At 39.3% G+C, this 25,435-nt stretch overlaps 1 protein-coding gene across 1 annotated transcript in view; it reads left to right on the forward strand.

The window, feature by feature from the left end:
* Nucleotides 1–4,290: 4,290 nt before the first annotated feature.
* cast (calpastatin) overlaps nt 4,291–25,435 on the forward strand; it is a gene marked incomplete at its 5' end in the record, with an annotated part of 34,889 nt that continues 13,744 nt past the window's right edge. The window contains 8 exon segments of the mRNA XM_014017059.1: nt 4,291–4,392; nt 19,471–19,539; nt 21,849–21,980; nt 22,412–22,513; nt 23,019–23,159; nt 23,371–23,427; nt 23,507–23,608; nt 23,700–23,780. Of these exon segments, the coding sequence (XP_013872513.1) occupies nt 4,318–4,392; nt 19,471–19,539; nt 21,849–21,980; nt 22,412–22,513; nt 23,019–23,159; nt 23,371–23,427; nt 23,507–23,608; nt 23,700–23,780 (759 nt within the window).

The raw sequence follows: 25,435 nt of genomic DNA on the forward strand, positions 1-25,435 counted from the left end.
GTGTGTGTGTGTGTGTGTGTGTGTAGTTTGTTGGTTTATTTAGTATTGTATAAAAAAATTCTAGCTGTAACGTTTTATAATGAAATGTTTTCTTTCTCTTCAACAAACATAACCGTTCAGTTTAAAGATCAAAATAGTTTTCTATAAAATAAAACTAGGAAAAAAACAAGAAAAGGTAGAGCATTATTTTAAAATTCTCCATCACTTAGACGTTGTTACTGCTGAAAAAAAAATGAGAACGAGAAATGGGTGGAAATGTGAAAACGTTACTTTTCTGTGGTTAAAGAGGAAGAGGGACCTTCCTCCTCCTCCTGTGTGTTTGTCTCCCTCTGCTGTTTTGTTTATCTGCCTGATCCAGGTCAGGGGTCCAGTCYTACAGAGCACACCTGCTCATCTGTAAATATTTGAGTTAAAAATTAAATAGTGAGACATTAGAAACAGTTTATTTCACACAAAAATCACTTTTAACAAACCTTTATCCAAAACCTTTCAAGGGAGCTGTTTAATCTGTAACCTGCTGTAGATTTAGTTTAAAATTTAATCAGATTTTTTTAAGAGTGTTATGAACAGCTAGTATCTTACCTGTTGAAGATAACTCCTTGTAAATTCTTAGTTTTGCAAAGTTTAATTCTGTCTGGTTTGATGAGCTAACAGCWAATCTGAGCGAGCTAATCCCGAAGAGGATTCTTGAATTTATTTTAATGTAAGAGTTTAATTAAAACACAAAATCAAAGGTTTTTACATAATCATCAGTATTGTTTAAACAGAGCTTTAGTTATTTCATGTACAGTTAGCAGCAGCAGCAACTAGCTGTAGCCGTTCTGGTGCAGCCTGGAGCACTTCCTGCTGGATTATCTCGGCCCTCTTCAGATAAACCATTTAATAAACACTGTTTCTCCAAACAGAGGTCTTCCAGAGTTCTATCTGCAACAGGTAAGATATTAATTGCTCATAACAGTTGAAAAGACAAACAGTTTTTTATTTAATTCTAAACGTAGGAACTRTAATGACTGTGATGTGTCAGGTGATGGTCGGAGTTTAAATTAACCACAGCAGCAGAGACTGAAGCTCAGCTCTAAATTTAACGTTAAACCTCAGTTTAGCAGCAGGGTCCAGTTACATCCAGTKTACTGCTCCGGGTTTTATCCATACGCTTCACCTCAGCTTTCAGTCTTTCATTCCTTTCATTCATACCGTTATGAATATTAAGCACACTTTCATGCATAGTTTCTGGGGGGAAAAATGACATACGGTAAGTAAAGCAGATTAAAGTACATGATATTTGCTACATGAAATGCTGGACATCCAGTCTTAAAGAACGATTGTCATTGTATTCCCATGATGCACCAGCTTGTTTTACCCGCTCGGTCAGCCGAAGCTGTGTCTGAGTGTCACGCGTTGAGATCTGTGGAGAACGCCTCCGTGTTCATCTGAGCACACGTGTAAACATGACCATTTAGCATTGATGAATTACTGTGCAGGAAGACGTCTTTACATACAGGTGTGCGCATGCTTGTGTGGCCTTGTTTTTCCTACACAGTGGGGACAATTTTCCTGGAAAAAGCAGCCTCGTGGGCACCGAACGGGTCCAAATGCAAATTACAGGTGGGGGGTTTGGGTTTAGGACCAAAGTGTGAATTAAGTTTAGGTTAGTTTTAGGGTACCTGTGAGGTTAGCCTTAGGGTAAATGGTCAGGGTTAGGACATAAAATTACAAAAAAAAAAAAAAAAAGAATGGAAGTCAATGCGCGGTTCCCATGGGTATATACAAACCAGACATCAGTGTGTGTGTATGTGTGTTTCTTTCCCGGGCTGTCAGGTGTGCAAAAAAAAAAGATTAAAAGATAAAGTGGACCTGTGTGACTTCATTCCACTGATTGGATTCATTTAAAGAAGTTCATCAAACCTTGACCTCAGAAATGAAGCCAAAGCTATTTTTTAAATTGATTTATGTAGTGAACAAGCAAAGGATCTTAATGAAACTCCACTGATTGTCACCACAGTTACACAAACTTGTCTAAAACTCAGCTAATTTCACCGATATTAGGCTAAAATTTGGTGTGGTTGTTGCTGAGAGTCATTCTCAACACATACTCCAAGCATTACACATTGCGCAAAACGTTTTTCTCAAAACCTTGGCTTTAACAGTTCATCTTCGTCTGTTAGCAAAATTTCTCACGAACCACTGGATGGATTTTAATGAGCTTTTGAGGAAATATTCACTGAACGCGTATCGACTGCGGATTAACTTTTGGAGTGGATCCATTTGAAGATGGCCATCACAGTTAAGCATACTTAGACACTAAAATGTTTTTAATGCAGCCAGTTTTACAGATATTGAGCTGAAAATGAGTGTGATAGTAGCTGAGAGTTTTTCCACAACAAATACTCCAAATGCTAACAAATTGCTTGAGATTTTTGCAATGCTGTGAGATTGTGYACAAGTCTATTTTCAAAAAATTCCCAATTCAGCTCTGAATACATAATTTCTTAGTATAACATGATCTTTGTTTATATCTTTGTAACTTTATAGTCAGAAATGTTATAATAACTAAATACCACATAGCCGTAACACAATGACCCCCACACGCACAAATGCACCAGAACTGAGAAGTCTTCATTCCTAATAAATGTCATGCTACTAGGTGCATCCCAAAATTGTAGTGGTTTGGGTGGGGGCCTTTCTTTYTTTTTTTTTTTTTTTGGGGGGGGGCATTGGTTGACCTGATGGATAGCCCATCATCAGAGCGAAACAACCAAAGAAAATCTGAATCTCCCATGTTTAATAGTTTTTGAGCAATTACGCTTTTTGTATGTCCAGATACCCCTTTTTCAGATGAAGGGGGGGGCCGGGGGGGGGGGGGGGTGCACTGATTGGTGGGCCTGATGGATAGAGCATCATCAGAGCTAAACAACAAAAGAAATCTGAAGCTTCTATGTTGAACAGTTTCTGAGTTATAAGCATTTTTGCATGTCCATACACCCCCACTTTGAAAGGAGCCCCCTCCTCAAATATGGGGTCTATCATAAAACCGTTGGCTGGCGCAGTGTAGGTCAGACTCATCTACAGCCCTGCCAAATTTCATGTTGATCGGTGCAGCTGTTTTTGTGCTACAGTTGACCAAAAATCACTGGAAAGAAAAAAAAGAGTACGAAAACAATATGACTCCCGCTTACGCTTCTTGTGCGGCGGGTCATAATAAGAGTCAGAAATCAAATCCTGAGTTGTTTTGTGTTGGAAAAGACCTAAAACCTTTTTCGATGTTTTATTTTTTAAGGTATAGATTCTCTTACACCCGTCGCTTCAACACTTCAACAGCTGAGAAACACAAACAAGAGTTTCGTGTCTGGCCGGTTAAAACAGGTAGCACGTCTCTCCGTTGTCAGACAAATTATTGTCGTGTCGGGCCGAGGTGTGCTTCTGAAAAGACTTTTAAGGACGTCCCATCTGTCAGARCGACATTTTTCAAGGTGACTGAACTGAAAGGCCTCATTGTCTGCCGACTCCACGGTGCGCAGAAAGAAGCCGAAGCCGCTCAGATTTTAGCTGAGATTTGCCCCCCCCCCCMCACACACACACACACACCCATCGACTTGAGCTGAAGCCAACAGAAGCAGCACAATTCAGGTGAACTCAGGTGTCTCTCCAATCAGACGAGAGACGTTGCACTTAGTTAATCACGGTGAAATAAAGTTTAACGTCATTTATAGGAGAAACACAAACATGTCAGGAAGCAAACACCCGCTTCTATWATTCTAGGTGTTCATAGAAACACTCCCTGCATTCCTCACAGCTGAAAACTTTTTACTCACGCTGTCCTGCTGCGCTGATATATGATGAAACCCTCAGGGTTTATTTGGCTTAAATAAACCTGCTGTCGGTTTCAGGGCTTGTATAKTTACAGTGATAAAGAACGAGGGTCAAAGTGTCAGCGGGTGATCGAGTAAAGGAGAAGTGTCCCACGTCTTATCAGAATATCTTTGCACGAATATGTGCTTGCTGTCGTAGACAAGACCATAAATAAATCACGGACGACACTGATGACGTTTTAGCTCTCAGGGGTTTTAAATAATCTGTCCAATCCCTGAGAGTCAGATCAGATGTGGTTCCCYTGGTCAGGTGTCCACTCTTGGCTCGTTTCCATTTATAGCTCAAAAAAAAAAAACATCTGATCCTCCTCTGCTCCCCGACCACGCCTCCACCTCCCATTCCTCTGCCCTCCCTCCTCTGTCTTTCCCTGCCTGCTGGAAACATGCTGCGAGCCGACAGATAAGGCTCACAGGCTGACAGACTCACACACATACACACACAGCTAACATGGGCCAGATTCTGAGCTGGATCCGAGGCCCGCGGGACACCCCGGACCTGCAGGATGCGTCTGTGGAGGAGCAGGTCTGTGCCAAATGTGTCTTTGTGGCATTTTGTTTTGTGCTGAGTCGCTCATCCAGAGGTATCCACATGTGTTTTGTTTTGGTTCTCTAAGTCAGCCAGTACAAGCTGAACTACACACTTGTCTTGTTAGCCCTCTTTGTTTGGCTTTTATTGAATGTTTAAAAAAAAGTTTTAGAGGGGAAAACCAGATCTGAGTCTCTCTGTCTTCAGGAATGTGCGAGGCTCCTGGTTAGCCTCTCAGAGTTTTAGTGTGTGAGCTATTCGCAGTCAGACATTAAACCAGTTCAGGGACAAGGCCTGCAGTGTTTGCTACAAGCAACTACAAGCATCAAACCCAAGTGAAACATTATAAAGTCATACTAGTGATTATTGTTGTGTGTGTTTTTGTCCTGGTGAGTTCAACAGTCAAACATTTGGTTCTGTTTGAGGCTTTTAGATACAATGTTTAGCCTCCATAAAGACATTCTCTCATGATTATCTGCAGCAGTGGATGAAGCAATCCAACAGGGTGTGTTGCTGGAATAAAGATTAGGAGTTCAAGCTGAAATTGCACGAACTGTAGGTCATTTCCTGCAGCCTCAGCAAGATTGGCTCCATTTTGGTATTTTCTCGTCAACCAGAGACAGCGATTGGCTGCTGCTGATGTTTGTTGGGTCTGAGTCACTTCGTGTTAAAGGTCAAACGCAAGCATGTCCTAATGGACTGAACTCATAGTGGGAGGATTTGTGTTGTTTGTTTTCAAAGGTCTGGATTCCAGCGGGTCAGGATCGTGTGCCTTCATTGTCTTTCTATTTAAAGCTGAAATAGTTCCTGCCTGTTCATGCATTCCCTTCAGAGGAAAGTCCCAAAGTGGTAGAAGTAGCCTCTGCACACGTCAGGTGCAGTGACAGTCAGACACGTGGTTTTGTTTTACTAGATGCTACTCCCACTGTTTGCAGGTTAGGAGCCTTTTAGGTTCATTGTAACAAATTTCTCCCTTGACTAAAAAGCATACAGGTTTTTGGAACGCAAGTTTTTTATTGAACTATCGGGGCTCCTATGGTTATAATGTCAGTCCTTTTTTAATGGCATCTGGTTCTGACTGACTAATATTTATAGATGCTTCTTCTTAAAAAAGTTTGAGTTCGCATAACTGGTTCAGTGCTTAGAAGCCGTTTCTGCAAAGTCTCTGTCATCTTTACCTTGTTATGTTTCAGTTTGAGAAGATAACAATCCATTATCAGACATCCTCAAGGTCCTTGTGCTGCTGTAAAAGTTTAGAAATGTACAAAAGTGCATCACCACACAGAGACGTTAAAGTATGCAATGTTTTTTGTATATGTGCATCATTCACTACTAAAGGTTTGAAGCATAATTTGAAGAAATGAGTTAAATCAGCAGAGTCCTTTGTTTGCATTCAAAAACTGAAGACTTCAGACTGTCTCTGCACATGACAAATTGAGTTAGTAAAATAATTCCTGAACGTAAACAGAGTTGTGTGGAGACAATAATGGAATCAAAAACTCCAGGTCCAAAACAAAAAGACACAACTGTTCTCTTGTCTTCTGAAAATAAATGTCATCTAAAATCTGCCAGGCTGAGTCCACGCAAAACAAAGTCAGTTTGTGGGAGGAAATCGATCGGCGGGGAGAGTTAAAGCAGAATTTAAGATCATAAGCAAATAATCCCTGCTGAGATATTTCAGATTCTAGTTAGTGTTATTGTAAACAAAAGCACAAAACATTTGCTGTTCTCTAACTCAATTCTTGGGAAAACCCTGATAAGTTTGAGCTACTTTAGCCTCCAAACAACCACTTATTGATGTCGAAATTGTATTAAAAAGCATAAAATTCAAGTCAAAACACTGAAAGATCACATATATTTTGACAAGTAATTATGGCTTTAAAATCCAGACCAGAACCTTAAACTAAAGGTTTAATCTAACAGAGAGACAATGCAGAGACATCAGATAAAATAGGATTACTGTGGTCAATGCAGGATGAAATAAAAGCAGAAATGAATATTGACGCAATTGATTTAACATTATTTTTAAATTAGCATAAAACAAGAATAAACAGCACTTTTGATATATAGGTCAAATGTCAGGTTGCCTTCTAAAGTACCCACAGTTATGTGTGGTATAGCAAACATAAGTTCCCAATGAACCTTAGTTCTGTTCACATTCAACAGGAGAAAGTTAATCAGACGATCAGGATTTTATAGATCTCAATCAACTTTGGCCTGCTGGCCTGGCAGCCCCACCCACACTTCCTCTGATAATGAATTAGACTGAACAAAAAATTGTGCAGGCTTTCTGTTTTATGATGTTAGGTATTAATTGTAGACTTATTTGTTTAATCTCAAAGTTAAGTACATGTCATTTGGTATAAAGTTATAAAAAGGCAGAAAGTAGAAATGCACTAGTAAAGTTTGTCGAAAAATTACTTAAATCCACTGCAAGAGCAAAGTTTATATGGTTTATTCCTGTCTTGGAGGATAAAAATATGATCCTGGATTAAGTTACAAAATGGTTCCAGGTTGTACTCAAAGAGATTCTGTGAACTGGGTTCACATCCACACTGGCAGGAAATGTGTTGCTCAAATTTCCCTCTGTTGTGTTTTGATATAAATTACCACATGATGGATGTGCAGCTGGAGCTAGTGCCGTGTCTGTTTTACTGACATCATGTCACATGGTGTCATGATACTAAAGTTCAAATATCAGGAATACATGAGCAACTTTTGGCTGAACCAAATAGGAAATGTTTGTAAATCAGTAGTATTGATGAGATGTTTGAACACACTGAACCTCACTGAACCCTCAGGGTGTGTGTCTATGTGGGTTTGTGAGAGAGTGAGATGACACACTACCTACACGTGACCATAAATACACAGAGTTTAAAATGGATCTCTGCGTAGATAAATATATATGGAGCCCACGCAGCGACATGGAGGATTTTTTTTGCATTCACACGCAATACTATTGCGTTATCTCATAATAATTTTGCGTTGCCTCGCAATATATTTTCGTTACTTCGCAATTTGTGTTACCTCGCAAAACTTTTTGCGTTACCTCGAAAATGTTYGCATTCTCTTGCAAAATTGTTTTGCGTTCCCACGCAAGTTTGTTTTGTATGTGAACTGAATTAAATCAGACTTTTATTTTGAAATATCCAGTTACCAAAACAGGATGTGTCACTACAAGTTTGTGGAATTGGCATTGCACTGTTAAAATATCGGCATATGATACACTTCCATGCGGGGCTGTGTGATATATTCATTCTGAAGTTGAAATAAAGTAGTAGGCTAACTCGCTAATGGTGAACATGTGAGTTTAATAAACCGGCAGGCACAACAGTGATAAACTACTTTTGCGAGGGAACGCAAAAGAAAAAAAAATTCTCATGTCCTCTCRCGGGTTCCGTAAAATATTACCCTTTCACTTCCTGTTAAATGTGTAATCAAACGGTGCCGTTTGTCCCGCCACCAGGCTGTAACATTTCTCAGAGCTATCAGATTTCTCACATCACTGAGAGTTCGACTGGAGCTCAACTGTTTTTGACACAAATGTTGTAGAAAAGAATCCAGAGCAAACAGCCTAGTGTTGCAGATCAGCTCTAAATCTCTATATTTGTTTACGTGTGCCGTACCTGAAGTGGTGTTGTAGCCATGTGATGTTTGTCCTTAAGACCCTGCAACCTCAGTTACTGGAAACTGTAATAAGATACAATGGGCCTCATGCAAGAACCGTTCGTACGAACAGATTTGTTCCTAAGTTGTGCGTACGAGTGATTTAGGAGAACTTGTCACATTCACCAATTTTCTCGTATTCTAAGATTTTTTTCAGATACGAACAAAATTCACGAGTGGTCCAGACCTGTCATATATTTTACGAGCAGTTAGTCTGCTGTTATCCAGACTGATTTTCTTCACTAATAACTTTATATTTCATTAGTTTGAAGATATTCAGAGTTGAAAATAAATCAAACTTCGTAATTATGTTGAAAATAGGCTGTTCTGTTTCAATTGGAATTATAATTTTAAATGTAATAATGTAGACTAACGACATAAATCGGTTAAATTTAATTAAACTGGCTATTAATGCTGTTGTATAACTACAGTATTATTTTGAAGTTTGGAGACATTTTAAAATGCTGGGGGTCACGATGCGTGACTCTTCTTCTGAATAAATGAAAACTATGTAACACGGTTGTTTACACCTAAATTAACAATATTTGACCAAAGGAAAACGAGCAGGACTGGAGAGAGAGAGAGATCAATATGATTTAGATTTTTATTTCTGTGACTGTATATGATCCACAGGAGACACGACATTAACAGCAGTCGTCATTTCATTCCTCGGCTTTAGCAGCTCCTTTAATTCCACAGCTGATGCTGTTAAAAATGACAGATTTTCTTTTCTGGATCTCTGAGAGCTTCAATCACCGAACTTGTAAAGTTCTTCTTTTTACTTTGTGATGACATTTATGAATGGACACTTCCTGGTATGTGGGGCAGGAAACGTAAAGCGTTATATGGTGTTTTTAGTGTGGTAATTATGCTAATCTCCTCTCCCCATGCGCAAGCACCTGATACGCATTCATCAGTTTACGCAGCTCATTTACACAGTTTTCCTGAAGATAGAAGAGTTTGTTGAATCTGACGTGGCATGTTCGTACGAACCCTTCGTAGGAACAAAAGTAAGAGAAATTTAGGATAAGAATACGAACATGTTCTTGCATGAGGCCCATTGAGAGCAAGTCTTATCTAAAAACAACAACAAAAAAAACCTTGTAGAGTGATGTACCAGTAGAGGAAGGTTGTTTACCCTGCTGTGTAAATGGTTAGCTTAACGTTCGACAGCGCTGGTAAGGCATGAAGCTTTTGTCCAGGGGTGTCTGAAGTGGAATGAAGCGTAAACGAACAAACAGGGAAAAGTGCTTTGAGCTAAATTTAGAGGCAGTTCATGGACATGAACAGCAGAGCATCTGTAGCTAACAGAGACTGTGGGTGGCAGTGATGCACAGAGGTGTTACATCATCATGACATTTCTTTTTTTATTGATACGTGAATACAGGTGTTAGCTTCATGACCAGTGGTTCATTTCATTTCAGTTTAACTCGACTCATTTCAGCCTGACTCTATTAAATTTGATTTGTCTTAAATCAAGTTTTATTTGAAATAAAACAGTGTTACGGATATAATTTGCCTGATTATAGAAGACTTAGAAGGATGTTGCGGWTGTGAGTTTATTGTAAAGTTTTATAATGAATATGGTGCCATTTAATAAGTTACAGCAATGGCTTWAAGTGCCYGTGACATGTATATCCATAAAATACGAAAAGTCAAATATATTTATATTTAAGAAACTTGGCATAAAAAACATGATTTTACCCGTTATGTCACATAATTGGCTTATTTTCTTTTGAACTTGGCTCAGCTAAAGTGAAASAGGAAGTGACATCGAAGGGGAACTCTTTGAGAAAGAAAACTCCCTAGTTTTTGTTTATTTAAACAATATTATTTGAACWAYGACTCTTTCTCATCTTTCTATGAAAGTGATTAAAATAATCTTAAAAGAACATCAGATTCTTCTCTACAGTCTGTGTTGTTAGCCACTTTAGCAACGCCATTTCACATTCCCCTTTGACATCACTTCCTGTTACTTCACATGCAAATATCTGAACAACTGTTCATCTCAGCGGCATGAAGTCTTTTTTACAATATGTTATTCTTCCAAAAATACATTCATTTTGATTACAAAAAATGATGTCACAGGTACTTTAAAGTCAACATGAACTTTATAACCAGCTTCTAAAGTCCTCCGAATAATATATCCTTTTAAAAACAAGGATGGTGCAGTTTTTATTTTATATTGTTCCATGATGGTTTGTGGTGATGTAATTTCATGCAGGAAGGGTGAGATTTTAACTTACTTTGGCTTAATCCAGTTTTTCTTGTGTTAACTTGGTAACTTAGTTTGATGTGTTTTGTACAACTGAGTCCTGCCTGTTAAAAGATTTGAGCTAAAAGTGGCTAAAAGGTTAAGCAGGGCCATAGTGTTAGGTGATAGTAATCTATGGTTTTATCACAGTCAGTGACAATGTGAGCTGCAGCTGCAGAACTGATATTATCTCGATAGAGTGCTCCTCAGACGTCTTGACGTGTAAGTTTCATTCATGTCATACAACTCCCTGAAAAGTAATTTGTCTGGTTTCTGTAGCTACAGTAGTTGGTGTACATTATCTCAGAAAGCTTCAGCTAAAGACCTGCATCACATTTTTATTACTTGCCTCCATTGCAAGGCAGGTTATCATGTAACTGTCTATGTTAATTTGTCTCCATGTTGGCAAAATATCTCAAGACAAGAACAATTGGACTGACTTTAATGAAACTCAGAAAATAATCCTTGGATCCACAACTGATTAACTTTAGAGTCTATATAATTCAAGATGGCCACTATAGCTTACTGGCTTATGGAACCGCAAAATGGCTGCATCTCAGACCTAAARAATTTCATGTGGTTTTAGTTAAGACTTGGTATTGGTATTGGTAAATGGGAATGGGTAAAAACCCAGGTGAGTGGGGGGCCTAATAAGTGTGCCCATTACTCTCCCCAATGAGACACTGAGCATTTAATCTAAACTTCTCAGGATCCATAAAAGGTTCTCCAAGGATTCTTTTCCTTTGACTACTCAGGACCAAGCATTGGCCTAAGTAGTGCAAAGAGGTATAGTCCCAAAACATCATAGATCACCTGAAGTCTTTGTTGAAACCTTTGGTATCTGAGGTGATAGTCATGTACATTCTTTCAAGGATTGTTCCTTTTTAGTGTCATAAGATGTTTCATTTTTATTTTTTAATAAAACCTTTCTTTTTACATTTCCAATTGTCTCAACTGTGATCTCCTCTCAGTAGATCCGAGATGAGGATTATAATTTGATACAGCCTGACTCTGAGTTTGCTTAGAAACYTTAAAAAACAGGACCAAATATTTCAAATTGAAAACCTCCTTTTCCCCAGCACTGCTGTTCTGATTGGGCAATCGTTGTCAATGGGTGGGTCTGCTACAGCTCACTGATTATCAACAAACAAAACACTCACCAAAGGTTGCTAAGCTAGGAATGTCAGTAAAAAATAAGATGTTTCCTTTCACGCTGGTATTCCCACTCGCACATAAAACTTTTCAGACTTGGACACAAAAACAGTGCAGAGCTCCAGTGTGGTGGGGTCAGTGGGGGCAATGCTGTTAGGAAAGATTTAGGCCTGTATTTTTACACAAAGACGTCACCCTGATTGTAGTTCTTGAGCTCATCAGTCATGAGATAAACCAATGCATGTGCATGGTTCCCAGTATGTGCTCATTCTGGTTTCTGTTGGTTTTTCTTCAAGGGGATAATCTTGTGTCTTAATCACCAGTTTGGACTGCTGTTTCAGCAAGTATTTTCATGTTCATACCCGAGTGATTTCTAAGAAAATTAAAAGTGCCTTCCAATAAAACAGCACGGAGGATAAAGTAGTGGTGTCATTTTGGAGATTTTGCAATTTACGGCAGACCTTATATCAAGTCGGCACAAGACAAACCTGCTATGTTTTTAATCAGGATGCCCAAYTCAGAGTATGTGTTGGCAGTGACTCTCAGCTCCTACCATACTAAATTCCATGTCAATATCTGTAAAATTGACTGAGTTGTAGTCATTTTTGTGTTTTTAGGGTTATTTTGTCATGTCAGCTACCTTGCATTGGGTTGACCGATTACATTCATCCCAATTAAAATTTGACCAGTGGTTCGTAAGATTCAAAAACATTACTGTCCATCTTTGCTTTTTGGCAGTATGTGATGATGACAGACACTTTGAAGACAGCAGCTTCAGTGGACACCTTTTTATTTTGCTCTAAGTGCTGTGAGTATTTTTAGACAGTAGGGGGCACTGTTCAAAAAGCCATGCCCTTTCCTTTTGCAAGTTTGACTCATTTTTGTTGTGGCGTGTTTTCCTTTTATATCTGTGACACAGTTTCAGTTCTCTGGATTAACTTGTTGAATGCTGAACTATAAGCTACGACCGCTGACACCGTGTGTGTGGAGAGAAGTGAAAGGCTACAAACTAAAACATTTCTTTTCTAATCTCCTGTACTTTAAGACCTTCAAATAGTGGAAGAAACATGTGACTCACTTTGCTTACTTGCACTTTTTTTTTATCTGATTTTCACTGCTCTGTGTGAGTTAGACAGCATGTGATAAGAGCCCCCTCCCTCTATATTTTTCTGCTCACACACTGCATTAGTTGGTTAGGTAGCTCTGCAGTCTAGATTCCTGAGCAATGAGTCGATCAGACACACCCAGACTGCCAAACAGAACTGCTTCGTACTGCATATCCACATCTGCCTCATCAGGGCTTCACATCTCCCTCTGCTTTAACTCTTTATGTCGGCCCTTCACGCCTGCTACTCAAACCGTCCTGGCAGAGCTCACCCATGACCAAGCCCAAACCCCCCCCTAACTGGTTTATGCACTTTTCCTTGCAGGCAGCAAAGAAAGTGGGTAGGTCACTTCATGTCCAACGGTCCAATCCGACCCAGCCTGCTCAGCTGGCTGGTGGACGAGGAGGAGGAGTCTGTTCTGGGTTTGAGGAGGGTGGAGCAGCAAAGGCGTGTGTGTTTGTGTGTGTTTTTTGTGTTTATGTGTGTGTGTGCATGGGGCTTTGCTTGGTACACAGTTTGGACTAAAGTGAAGCAGGCTTAGGAAGATCATCTTGGTTGGGAGCATACAGCAACATAAAGGACACACACTCAGAGTCAGACCTATGGTATGTATCTGGGTGGTGTTTGGCTTGGTTGTTAGTGAGTGCCTACGTGGAGAGGCTTCCTGTTTGATACCTGTCAAATCTCTTTATCAGAGAAAAACGTTCGGCTCTCATCTGACTGAATGCTTGTTCAGGACAGCTGTGTTTTAATCTGACAGCATTTAGCAGCTACTCTTCATGTTGTGTCGATCCACTTTGCTACCTTTTTTACGAGTCTGTCGAATTAGGAAAAGCTGGAGTAAAGCTCAAGCTGCCATGTTGGGTGCATGAAGCGTAGCTACTGCCAACAGAAAGGGATCAAAATAAAACATGAGAGGGAGTCAGAGTTTCCAACAATAGCTTCGAGTGTATTTCAGAGCCAGGGTTGCATTTAGAAATCTAACACAAGCACTGCAAAAATACAACAACAGTGCCTCTCTGTCTGAAAGAGAAGTGCTATAAAGTTGCAAAGCGTGCCAACTGCAATCATAAACTTTAACCTGCAAAAGTTGTCGTCTTTGTGCTTTTTTAATGTGACATTACAATAAATTAACAGTATCACATTAGCTTTTACTAATGTCATCACTTGTGAGTTTACTCAGCTGTCTGATTGCTCATATATTCTTCTTGTACAGCGATATTACTCATCTCCAGCTCTCTGTTGAAACAGAAACTTTTACACTTTATGAAGTTCTTTCCTTGGCACGACAGAGGCTTTTCTTGTGGCCAATGAGGTGATCTGCATCATCCCTCTTGACTCTTAAAACACTGCCAGGGCTTTTTTTAAAGCAGACCGACCAGCTAGCTCAGGAGTCACTTTCAGCCTGCGCTGGGTGGGGCTTAGCATTAGTCATCACTTTTCAAATGAGGGCCCAGCTTTTGTCACTGCTTGTATTAATGCGGCATTGTTTTCACATATGAAAAAAACGTCATGCCAAGCTTTGTCCTCCATGTTTGTGCAGTTGCTGTGTAAAAAAAGGCGCACCTCCGATTCGCAGTTTCCACTGCGCGGTGAAGAAAAAGAGTCTCGGTTCAAATGGCAATGCAGCATCTTTATCCACAGTGTTTAACTTTATCGCCACAGGCTGTTTCAGTCATGTGATGGGTGTTGGTGTTGGTAGGAGAGTCCTATTATCAACACTATAATTTAGTGTTGTCTTTAAAGGAGAACTGATGTGATATTTAATGTCATATAGTTCTGTGTGCTTGTAGAGTGGGTTGTATGAGTAAACAAAACATTATGTTCAAGTTTTTGTCAGGGATGCTGGAAGAGGAGGAGTTTTCTGCYCAGATGATGATTKATGAAGAGATTCTTGAAGGTGCAGAGACACACCCCTGTGCTAACTGATAGCAGCTCGCTCCAACATCGTAAACTATCCGTAAAATATCCATAGACTAAAGCTGTGTTGTGGTGGCACGGCCTGATGTTTCTGRGATTAATACTGCAATTGTGCAGTTTCACAGTCGATGCTTTCTACAAAATGACTTTCTCAACAGCTGAGGTTACCTTGCCTCAAGCTTCACACTGCACCGTCTTGTTTTTGTAAACAATGACGTAATTTATTTTTGTAAACAATGACGTAATTTATTTTTCCAAGCAATGATGCAATATGCTAACTTTTTTTTTTGGGGGGGGTCCAAGGATGTAGGTTAAGTTGTTTATCATTTTAAAAGTAATCATACAAAAAGTTACCAGAAATGTTTATTTTACTCAAAATTAGCTAATGCTAAGGTGCAGTTTTTGTAACACAAGTTATTTTGTACAGACCCAAACTAACAGTCAAACTTTTTATTTTATTTTATTTTATTTTATTGTAAATATGAATTTGCAGTGAAAATTGCTTGCTGCATATTAACTCTTTAATTATTAATAATATCATTCTTAATAACTGTTTAAGATTAGGTGTTATAGACTGAAAAGTACATTCTAACCTGGCCTAAAACATTGTAAAACATCATTAAATGACAACAGAAAGATAGGTTTGTTTATATCCCAGAAGCCACTCTTTCATGCAGTTCGGTCATAAGCCTGCAGCGTTGGGATTATTTTGTTTCTGATAACCGTGTGAATAAAACAATAGTTTTTAGRGATGCACAATATWTYGGCATTCATATCAGTATCTGCCGATATTGGTCATTTTTTTAGAATATCGGTCTGATGTGTAAAACTGGGCCGATATTAACATCCAATATTGATTTCCCACTTTTTATCTTTGTGTTTCTGTTTTGGGAGGGTTGATGGTTGGTTGAGCGTCATCTGTTTGATCATGATAGTGATATTTACGCTGCACAGCCAGGAATAACTGAAGTAGAGCCATGCCAGAGGTCTGGTTGTTTATTTACGGTATCAAAAAAAAAAGACCCAAGTGTGTTTGTGCGTATATGTATAATATAATTTGTGTGTTTGTATAATATCAGTAAATATCGGTTATCGGCCATAACAGCGATAATAATATCGATATYGGCTGAAATTTTCATATCGGTACATCCCTAATGGTTTTGTTTCTTATCTTCTTGACAGCTGAAACTCAAAGCAACAGGCAGGGCAAGAAGTTGCAATGCTCAGTTTTCTGTGATTTTGACTGTCCTCCCTATCTGCTGGCAGCATGTTTTTACACAATACTAAATGACTGAATTCTTTACCTGATCTCTTTGTGAATTTTTTTTTTTTCCATTACAGTAGCAGGCCACAACACTGAGTTCATGCCAACACCTAAACTTTCTTCAGTCCTGTCTAACATCACCCGAACATTTAAAGTGCTTTAGATAAAAGTGACATGGTCCAGCTTGTTTCTCACATATGCAGTGTGTACAGCCTATTATCTACAAGCTGCAGTAGAGGAAACGGGAACGTAGGAATGCAGCTCCAAGAGGCCAGAGTTTGCAGAAAAACACAGTTTGGGTAGGTGAACTCAAGTCTTCAAAGTTTAAACTGAAGTTGTTGTTCCTGATTCTCCTAACAGAAAGTTTGGATTCTCTGTTCTTTATGTGTCCGAGTTTTATACTCTGCACCTTTCTTTGGGCAGTAAGACAGCACATCTGTGTATGAATGTGATCCAAAGCACTGATTAGACTCGCTAGAATAATTTATTCAGATTAGCTTTGAAGTAGAGGGTTGTAGGAGTGTGAGTGTGGAAGGGTAAATGAGGACACAGATTGTGTTTTTAAGAGCTTTGAGTAGCCTGGTTGTGCAGAAAAGCACTTCAAAGGTGCAGTCCATTTACCTTCAGTTTAAGAAAGAAAAGTTTTGCTTTAAAGTCATGTCAGCACGTACTAGACCAAGTCATCTTTGATCCTATAAAACTTTCATATGAGTTTTGGATTAAAACAAGCAGGTTGTTTTGTTCTGTGCTTTATTAACACTCCTGTTGAGTGGCACCTGTCGGAGGAGGTACTTGAGCAATGCTTGTGATGTCAGCCTTGAGGAGAGGCTGCGTTCAGGGTGTAGCGTGTGTTATTACAGCTTAGCTTTGAGGTAAAATATCTCCTCAGGTTGATGCAAATAGCAGCACGACGGCTCAGTGGTTAGCACTGTTGCCTCACAGCAAGAAGGTCCTGGGTTCACATGCTCTTTTTATGCTTGCTTGGGTTTTCTCTGGTTTCCCCCACACCCCAAAAATATGTTTAATAGGTTGCCTTCAGGCCCAGGCCTCCCTTGAAAAATATATCTGCGATCTTAATGGGATTTTCCTGGTTAAATATTGATAAAATAATAAACAAATAAATGYATGTTTCCTAAAAATGCAATAAAAAACAAATTAAGTTCTGACATAATTGGATTTTAAGTGAAAGTTTGTAATCAGAAGCCTGTTCTGACAGATCTCAAGCTTTGCTGCTTCACTTTGTGAACTGCTTCCATATAAAATGACTCAATTCTATGTTTTAAAAAGGGAATAAAGAACACTGTGTTTATTCTCAGCCAACCGAATAAATCTTTCATTGTCTTTAGTTGCTAAAAAAATCTAGTGTTAATTTGAAAACACAGTGTTTACTATAGCAACAGTAACTTCCTCTCTGTTTTAGGGGGGTGCCCTAAGTGTGCGTGACCTCATTTCTTCCTCTGTATCACTTCCTTCTTCTAAGCCTCACTCTTCCAACAGCTGGTCCTCTTATATTAACTTTTTTTGTAGATCTAAAAATCAAGTCACATGTTTTCTTCTTTCTTACTATAATATTCCACTTAAAGTAAAAACGAAACTTAATGCTGCACAGTTGCTGGAGTGTTGTTTTAAAGACAATCGCTGACTGTGCCAGGGTGCAGATTACTCAGAGTGGTGCAATTCATTCTGTGTTCATCATAGCTCCATCCTGTAATCTAAAAACTGTGTCGCACTGCTGGCTTCTTGACTTAACCCACTCAGTTGGTTTAGATAAATGGGAACTGGTGTACGTAGTTGTTTAGTTTTTTAACAGACTCTACAGCTACTGATACAATATAAAGATGTGACGGACAGTAAAAGCTGTTTTCTGAGCCCATACATTCTTCACAATTACTTTTCCAGAGCTTTATTATGAACAAATATGCAGTGAAATGTTCACCAACAGGCTAGGTTAGGACTGACTGTGTACTGTTACCACAGCACACAATGCAGTAGGTTGGACGTGTCGTGAAACCAATAACAGCATCATGAGGGTGGAGGCTTTCTAAAAGAACTGGGCTGGGTCYTGCTCCACCTGCAGACTATGACATGCCCTCCAAAATCTAGGCGTGTAGGAGGCATTTATTTTGTTCCGTTCTCACTCTTCTGTACGCAGCTTTCTGTTTTTAATGCAGAGTTATGCAGGAACCAGTTGAAACGACACGAAACATTACCTGAACTTGAAGAACTGGTGTTGAGAACGTGGTTCTGGGGTGCAGGTACATTTGCTTTGGGCTGAATGCTATTCACACTGCAAGCACTTTTTTTTAAAAACTCTATCATACAAAATCCAGTTTTTTAGCTGTTAAAATCATTTTGTTGTGTACTTGAAGTCTCTAGGAGTGCAGAAAGGTTTAATTTCGTCTCTCCCATTGCTGCGTGGATAGCTTTATATTTTGTTTGGGTCATATTTTTCAACCAGTTCAGTTTTTTTTTTTAAATTTTGTATTACTTTTTCTAATTTACTATGACTCAGTAGTGACAGAATAAGGTCTGGACTTACCGCTTACAATTAGTTCATCTTTAATATCCTCTGGCTCTGGGTCAGACCTGGCTCCAACACGTAAGGCTGGATGGACAAGTCTTCTGTTGTTGACATCTTTTGAATTCATTTGTAAAAAAAACAAAAAAAGTTTCTGTGCTTCTCTATAGTTGCAAACCCCTCTATCAAACTTTAATGGACCAGTCTGGAAGAGACAGCCTCAAAACGAGTTGATGCGACACACCTCTGAAAAAGTGGCGAAAGAGGGAGGGGCTTGTGGAGTTACAGTAAGGAGGAATTCAGACCAAAGWGTTACAGTTCAACTGAATGATTTAAATGTGAAAAAAGAAGGATTTAAAAGCAGGACATGTCTCCTTTAAAATGAACTCTGAATTGTTTCTGATCCCAKAGCGTGCTGCGGGCACCTGATTTGTTTAACACGTCTTTTTCTTTTGTCTGGGTGACTCTTTGGCAAAGTGAGTTTAATTAAAAAGCATTCATCGAAGCCATCTTCGAACTGTATCAACAGCATTATCAGTAAATGAGTTATTCACTTTCAACACGTCTCTAAACATGGAACGTTCTGTGTTTTTTTATATAGTTTTACACATGTGGCCTCTTTATTATTACTGGAGCAAAGTTTTTTTGTTTTTTTGGCACATAACCTGAAAGTAATTCCCATATTGGAATGCTTTAGAGCAGCTGAAGCCCTTTGATACAAATAACAACGTTGGCTTGAAGAAAGATGTGAAGTACTTTAGCATTTATTTCAATGAGAGTGACCTCAGCTGGAGAAGCTCTAACTCTGGAGCAGGACATTCACAGTCGCTGTTGTCAGTTGCTGAGGCGATGGCAACAATAATACTGGGTCACTTTGCACTTTGCTGTCAAAAACAGTCCTGCTGGAATGTGGCACAAGAGTCAGCCRTCTCTGACTGGGCTGTCATGGGTGTTTCTGCTCACCKTGTGAMCTTTTCCTGCKGTATCATTAACATGCGAAGCTGCCRTGACTTATTTCAGCAATCTGTTCTTAAAAATCAGTTCTGAGTTTTATTGGATTGTTCCCTTGTGACATCAAAATATTTCCCGGTGTGAATTTTTTCTGTAATTGCATTGTTTTCTTGTGCCAGTTGCAAACGTTAACTTTTTTTTTCTTCACTTCCTCCCCTCCCCTCTCATCTTTTTCTCTGTGCAGTCGCAGCCGGGCCAGGCAACACCCAAGCCGGCAGCWCAAGTCTCCACTGTGAAGCCTGCAGAGTTTGAGGTATGAAACTTTTTAACCTCTTCTCTGCCTCCTCGTCTTTCCTTAGAGAAACCCGTACGTCGATTTCCCGTGTTTGATTGACGCTGACACCCCGCCCCCTTCCCTTTATCTGAGCTGGTGCTACTGTTTCCTTCCCTGCTCCGGATCTCGTGCAGAGCAGAAAAGATCTTAAAGGAGAGTTCCCCTGTATTTCCAGCAAACCATAGGAAAAACATTGTTTTTCATTCTTTTCAAACTCAGGATGTAAACATTCACTTTAAAGCTGCCCTGTCATCAACTGAAATAATTTCGAAATGTTCAGTTCTTTTTAATACCAGGCCTGATAAACTTTAACAAGTTGTTCACAACAGTGTAGAACTTGTGCCGAGGACTCAACTATTAGTTTGTTTGCTTCCAGACTGTGTTTGAACAAAGCTGCAGGTTAGACTGAGGGTTCATCAACAACTAAGCTTAGACGTGATCTTTTTTTTTTTTTGGTTTTTAGAAGTGTGCAGTTGTTTAGTTTTACTTGCGTTTTATAAAACAAACTAAACAGCTTATCAAATATGATGTAGCTTCAATTAATATTGGGTAAGAAAGGGCAGACGGTTCTACTATAAATAAGATTAGCTTGCAGATGTTTGGCATCAAAAAGAGGCTTATGGACTTATAACTTGCTCTGGAGCAATGACTTATCTGTAAGAGGTTCTTAGGAGTGATTTGTTTTCCTTTTTAAAAATATCTCAGATAGTAAAAAAAAAAGTACTAATATTAGTGTCTGACATAAAAAACAATATTTATTAATATTGCTAATGAAAAAGCTAGATTATCAAATAAATGACAGAAAACATTTTTAAACGTTTTTCAAGGGAGTATACTATATTTGCTGAAATAATGTCATGGGCAAAAAGCAGTTTATTCAGGGAGATTATCAGGTTATGGTTATTATTCATTTGAATCTGTTTATATACAGATACTGTAGCCAATGTCTTTTAATCTCAACTAAAAATCACCCTGTTTGCATGTCAGAAGATATTCTGTTAATTATATATTTTGAGAAGTAGTAAGAATTTGGCTCTTGGTAYGTGAAACACACCACTGTTTACATCAAACAGGTGTTGTGATTAGTTTTGTTACCAGTTTGAATAGACGGGATTAAAAAACACCGGAAGTAAAACAAGGATTTAGGGACCGTCTGCGAATTGCAACATCCGGTTATAGTGTTAGATAAAAAGATTAATATCGTCTGTGTTTTCAGCTAAATCATATAAAAAATTTATGAACCAGACCTTTATGTCTCCTGTTAACGTGATTCCAATAGTTTAATAAAATATGCACATTTATATTAAATTTCTATTTATACTTTAAAATAATTTCTTTACTTTATCAACGGTCCCTAAGAGCTGTCCTGCTCGCGCTGTGATTTGTTTACATCAGGCTGTCGGGTGTATGAAACTTTGCTTTTCTTTTTCTGAAAAACATATTCGTGGTTCTGCAATAGTTTGGTTGTGTTTTTTTTTTAAAGTTTCTTGACTATGTAAGTAAGAATATAKCTAACTTTAAAACTTCACTTAAACTAAAACTTGCATGTCGTCAAACGGAATGTCTGCTAGCAAAACCGCTACCGTGCGCGCGGAGACAGATCTCGAGCTTTTGTTAAACTAGCTCAAACTAAGTTAGCCCAGTTTTGTTAACTCGTTTTACAGTTTTACCTCAGTCTCAGGCCTTTATTGATGGCTGTTACTGTTACTGACTGAGGCCTGCAGACCAAAAACACCAATCAAATTGTAAATGCATTTACTCCACCCCCTGTTAACAATAGGTGTTAATTAGGTGTCACTGATAGCCATGTGATGTGAGTATCAGTCACATGGAGGCAGGGCTTAAAAGCCTGAATTTTGCCTGAAACTCTCAGACTGAAGAAGTCTCTTGGAGGAGAGACAAAACGTTTCATTAGAGAAGAACCCGTCCAGARGACCTATACAATTTAATGCATTTAGTTTTGAAGTGTGCATCATTTTGCTTTATTTGGTAAGTAGACTTAAGTTCGTAACTCATTGTCTTCTTACATCATTTTTTTGTTTAACTTGGATATGTTATCTCCAAATAAAATTACGTTCTAGCTGTTCACTCAAAGAAGACAGAAGAAAAATAATCAAATTTATTATAGATCGAATATAAACAAAACTATGAGATGTGAAAAAAGGCCCTTCTTCCTTTTGTTTTAATAGTTTGCTGAAACAGCCAGGTGTTATTTAACGCAAGGGTTCACAGAGGTGTAACAATGCTACGGTTTGACCCTCAACTTCCCCATACTTGGTACATTGCAGAAGTCAGGATCCGCCATGACTACAAATCCTGGCGTGGCTGCAACGACAACAGCCACCGGGAGTGGCGTGGCAGCTGGAGGATCTGCTACAGTCGCAGCAGCAGGAAAAGACTCACCTAAAACCAAAACGGAGGTAGATGGACGCTGGGGACGGGAGCTTTCTGGCTGTGTGGTGTAACAACAATCACGGCTTCTATCTTCTGGCCTCAAGCCTCCGTGCGTCCTCATCACGAGGCCGCCCTCTCCTCATATTTTCTGCCTTCATTTGTCTTTCACCTTTCAAAACATGTCTTTGCCCATCTGTGTGTGTGGTGCCGTGTTTTTGCAGCTCACCTGTCCTCTTTCACGAGGATCAGGTGCTGAGTGAGGAGCTGGTGAAACCTTGYGCTGAATGTTACTGACACTGCAGAGCTGACTTTATGAATAACTTCCACGAATTTCTTTAAACTCCTGCTCCCTTTTTTAGTTTTGAAGTCTAACACTGCACTGACCGCTGCGACTGTTCATCAGTGTAACTTTCTTTGTGCTGTTTTTAAGTCGCTTTTACCAACTACATGTTTATAGACTGCTGCAACCTCCCAGGTCAAAGCGAAATCTACGGCTCCTTCTCTTGCTGCTGGAACGACGACAACCGCTTCCGTGACCAAACCTCAAGTCTCAACCAAGGTAGACCTGACTGCTCCAGGCCACTCCGAGCCTTTCTGGGGGTTTAACCTTTCAAGGATGTCTTATTTTTCTGTTTTTCTGCTTCTTTGAGTTGTATGGGATATATTACTATTCTTACTTGGAAGGTTGCCTCTCTATGAAACTCTCTGCATGGTCTTTATTTCATCAGAGGAAAGTGTCTTGGATCTGGATTCTTCCTTCTGCAGCACTTTGCTCAGCATGCCTCCACTTGTTGCTCTGTAAAGCGACTGATCATAAAACTWGAGTCAGTGAGTGCAAACAAATGGATTATTATTATTTCTCGTCTTGCAACTGTTTCACTCCACCTCATTGTTTATTAACATCATGAAGTCGGTGGAGGCTTTTTCTCCGCTCCTACCAGTGACTCACTTTCCCGTCTTCAACTGACTCCTGGCCTGTTGTTGCAGAATTTGCATATTCCCAAACTGGACCTGTAATTTCCCTGGACACGCGCTTCGCCTGTAACAGATTTATTGTATTTTAGACTTCGGCTGCTGCTTCAACAGTCAAAGCTGAGGTGCCTAAAGCTGATCCTGGTAAAGCATCAAAGCCAGCTGCAGCAGCAGCAGCTGGGAATGTGTCAGTGCAAGGGAAGAAAGAAGATGCTAAAAGAACGCAAACGAAGGTAGATGATCATATTACACATGACGTCAAGCTGCGTCCTCTAGTGTTTATGTCCTTCCAGCTGTCAGCAGCAGGAGTAAATGTTGTCTTAGTATGCAGAAAGGTACCTGCAGGGAGTTTTTGTTTTCATCTCCTAACTTTTTCCAAACTGCACTGAGTTCATGCATCAACAAATTGGTCTTAACAGCACTAATTCAGGGTTTGTGTTGCAGGTGCAGGCAGAGGTTCCTTCAGCAGCAGCAACAGCAGCAGCAGCAGCAACCAAACAGGTAAATCTGATGCTTGATGTTTTGCTTTGAATGAAGCATGTTGCTTTCTGTGCCATGCTGAGTCGTGTTGCCCGTTCAGGCGTCTGTTGATGACCCGTTTGCCGCCCTGGGAGAAACGCTAGGACCGGCTGAACCTGTTGCTCCTAAACAGCCTGTGTACACGGGGCCAGAGATCAAAGAGGTACAGCGTGGTCAGGGCCTGCATGCATTTGTGTCTGTGTAAATGTGAGCATGGAGCTGCATGTGTAACGGCGTTAACGCATGTGTCGCAGAGTGTAATCTCCGAGGAGAAGGGTCAGAAGTGCGGGGAGAGAGAGGACTCGCTGCCTCCAGGATACAGATTTGAAAATGTGGTCAGTTTGTCTCACACTGTTTGCTTCTTAATTCACTTCATGCTTTTTTTTTGTGTGCGTGTGTCATTTATAAAACCCGCTGTTAAAATGTTTAAGGGAACAGCCCTTCTTTAAGAATCTTAAATGACTGCAAAAATGCAAAGTTCTGTGGAATGTTGCTTTTATGGCTTCATTCACATTTTCTGGTGAAAGTGATGAAAGTAGGAACATTATATTAAAGTTTAGATCAAGTAGTTCCTATTGTGTTTTACTGTGTTAAACAGAAACAGTTTTATCAATGATTTCAGGGTATCCGCGGGGTTGTAAAAAGTATTAAAAGGTAGTAAATCAAATAAGCAAAAATTAAAGCCATTAAAAAGTATTAAAAGGTAATAAACGCCATCTGACGAGGTATTAATTTTTAAACAACTAGCGCACTTTCGCCATGCTGGAATCTGATGCGCAGCGTGGAAAACAGATTTAACAAACATTTCTCTGGCCCTATCTGAGACGCAGCTTTAACTTTAGACAGGCCTATTAGCCTATCAGAAATAGTGTGGGGGTGGGACTTAAGTGTCTCTAGTAGCAGAAGTTGGAGTGGTGTTTTAAAAAAAACATATTTGTTAGGACACGTCTGAAAAAGAACAGGAGACGATATCAAAGCTGGAAGATTGTTTAAAGTCAGAAAAGATAAACCAGCAGAAGGATTACTGACTCCTCCACCTGAGCTTTAGCTAAAGTTAGCTGGAGCAGAGCGGGGGAGAAGAGAGGAGCAGACAGGTGCAGCAGGTGAGGTGATGACTTTTATAAGAATGACCCGGGAGATAACATCAATCAACAGGTGTGTGTTTACTGGWACAAACTGACACAAAACAGTTATATTTGTTTGAACAAAACAAAAGTAAATTAAAGCTGTGTCTCCGATTTTTTTCATTGTTTTTCCCCAAAACTGTCAGGGAGGGCATTCTCTATGAAGATGTCAGTTTTATATGTTTGTAGATAAATATGAGCTAATTTAAACCCTACACTGTATATTAAAGGGTTTTGGGAATTTGAGCTAAATTTTTTATTTGGGATAAGACTTTATGTAAATTAATGCTGGATCACATGAAACATAATTTACAGTTCTCGCGTAGATTCTGTTGATTTGGTTTGTTGAGTAAGTTTTTATTATTTTCAATCATAGTTTTTAATTGAAAGTATTTTTAGCTACAAGAAAGTTTATAAATTGGGATTTTTTTTTTTGCAGTTTTGATAAATTTAAAAGGTGTTATTTGAAAGCTATTGCAGGCAACCCTCTGCTCAGTATGAAAAAATTTGAAAACTGATTTTTTTAAAGAAGTTGATTGAATCCTTTACAGGCGTTCTTTAGCTGGTATTGTCAATGAATATGCAGATAAAAGATGGTGAATGTGAGGGTAAAACTGTGTAGTGGTGGTGGGGTTCATTCTCTTGTTCAACAAAAGTTTTAATACATGTTTAAAAAAACAGATGGACATACACAGATGTTATTTAGAGCAGGGGTTCTTAACCTTTTTGACCTCGGGGCCCAATTTATTGAACATAAAGTGGCACGAGGCCCAGTCACACATTACCAATGTATGGATCAAAATGATAATTATTCTAAATCTTGGTTTGAAACAAGAGGGAGACAACTGAAACGGAGGCCTCCGTTT

Source organism: Austrofundulus limnaeus, unplaced genomic scaffold (assembly GCF_001266775.1).
Source record: "Austrofundulus limnaeus strain Quisiro unplaced genomic scaffold, Austrofundulus_limnaeus-1.0 Scaffold160, whole genome shotgun sequence".
NCBI lineage: Eukaryota > Metazoa > Chordata > Actinopteri > Cyprinodontiformes > Rivulidae > Austrofundulus > Austrofundulus limnaeus.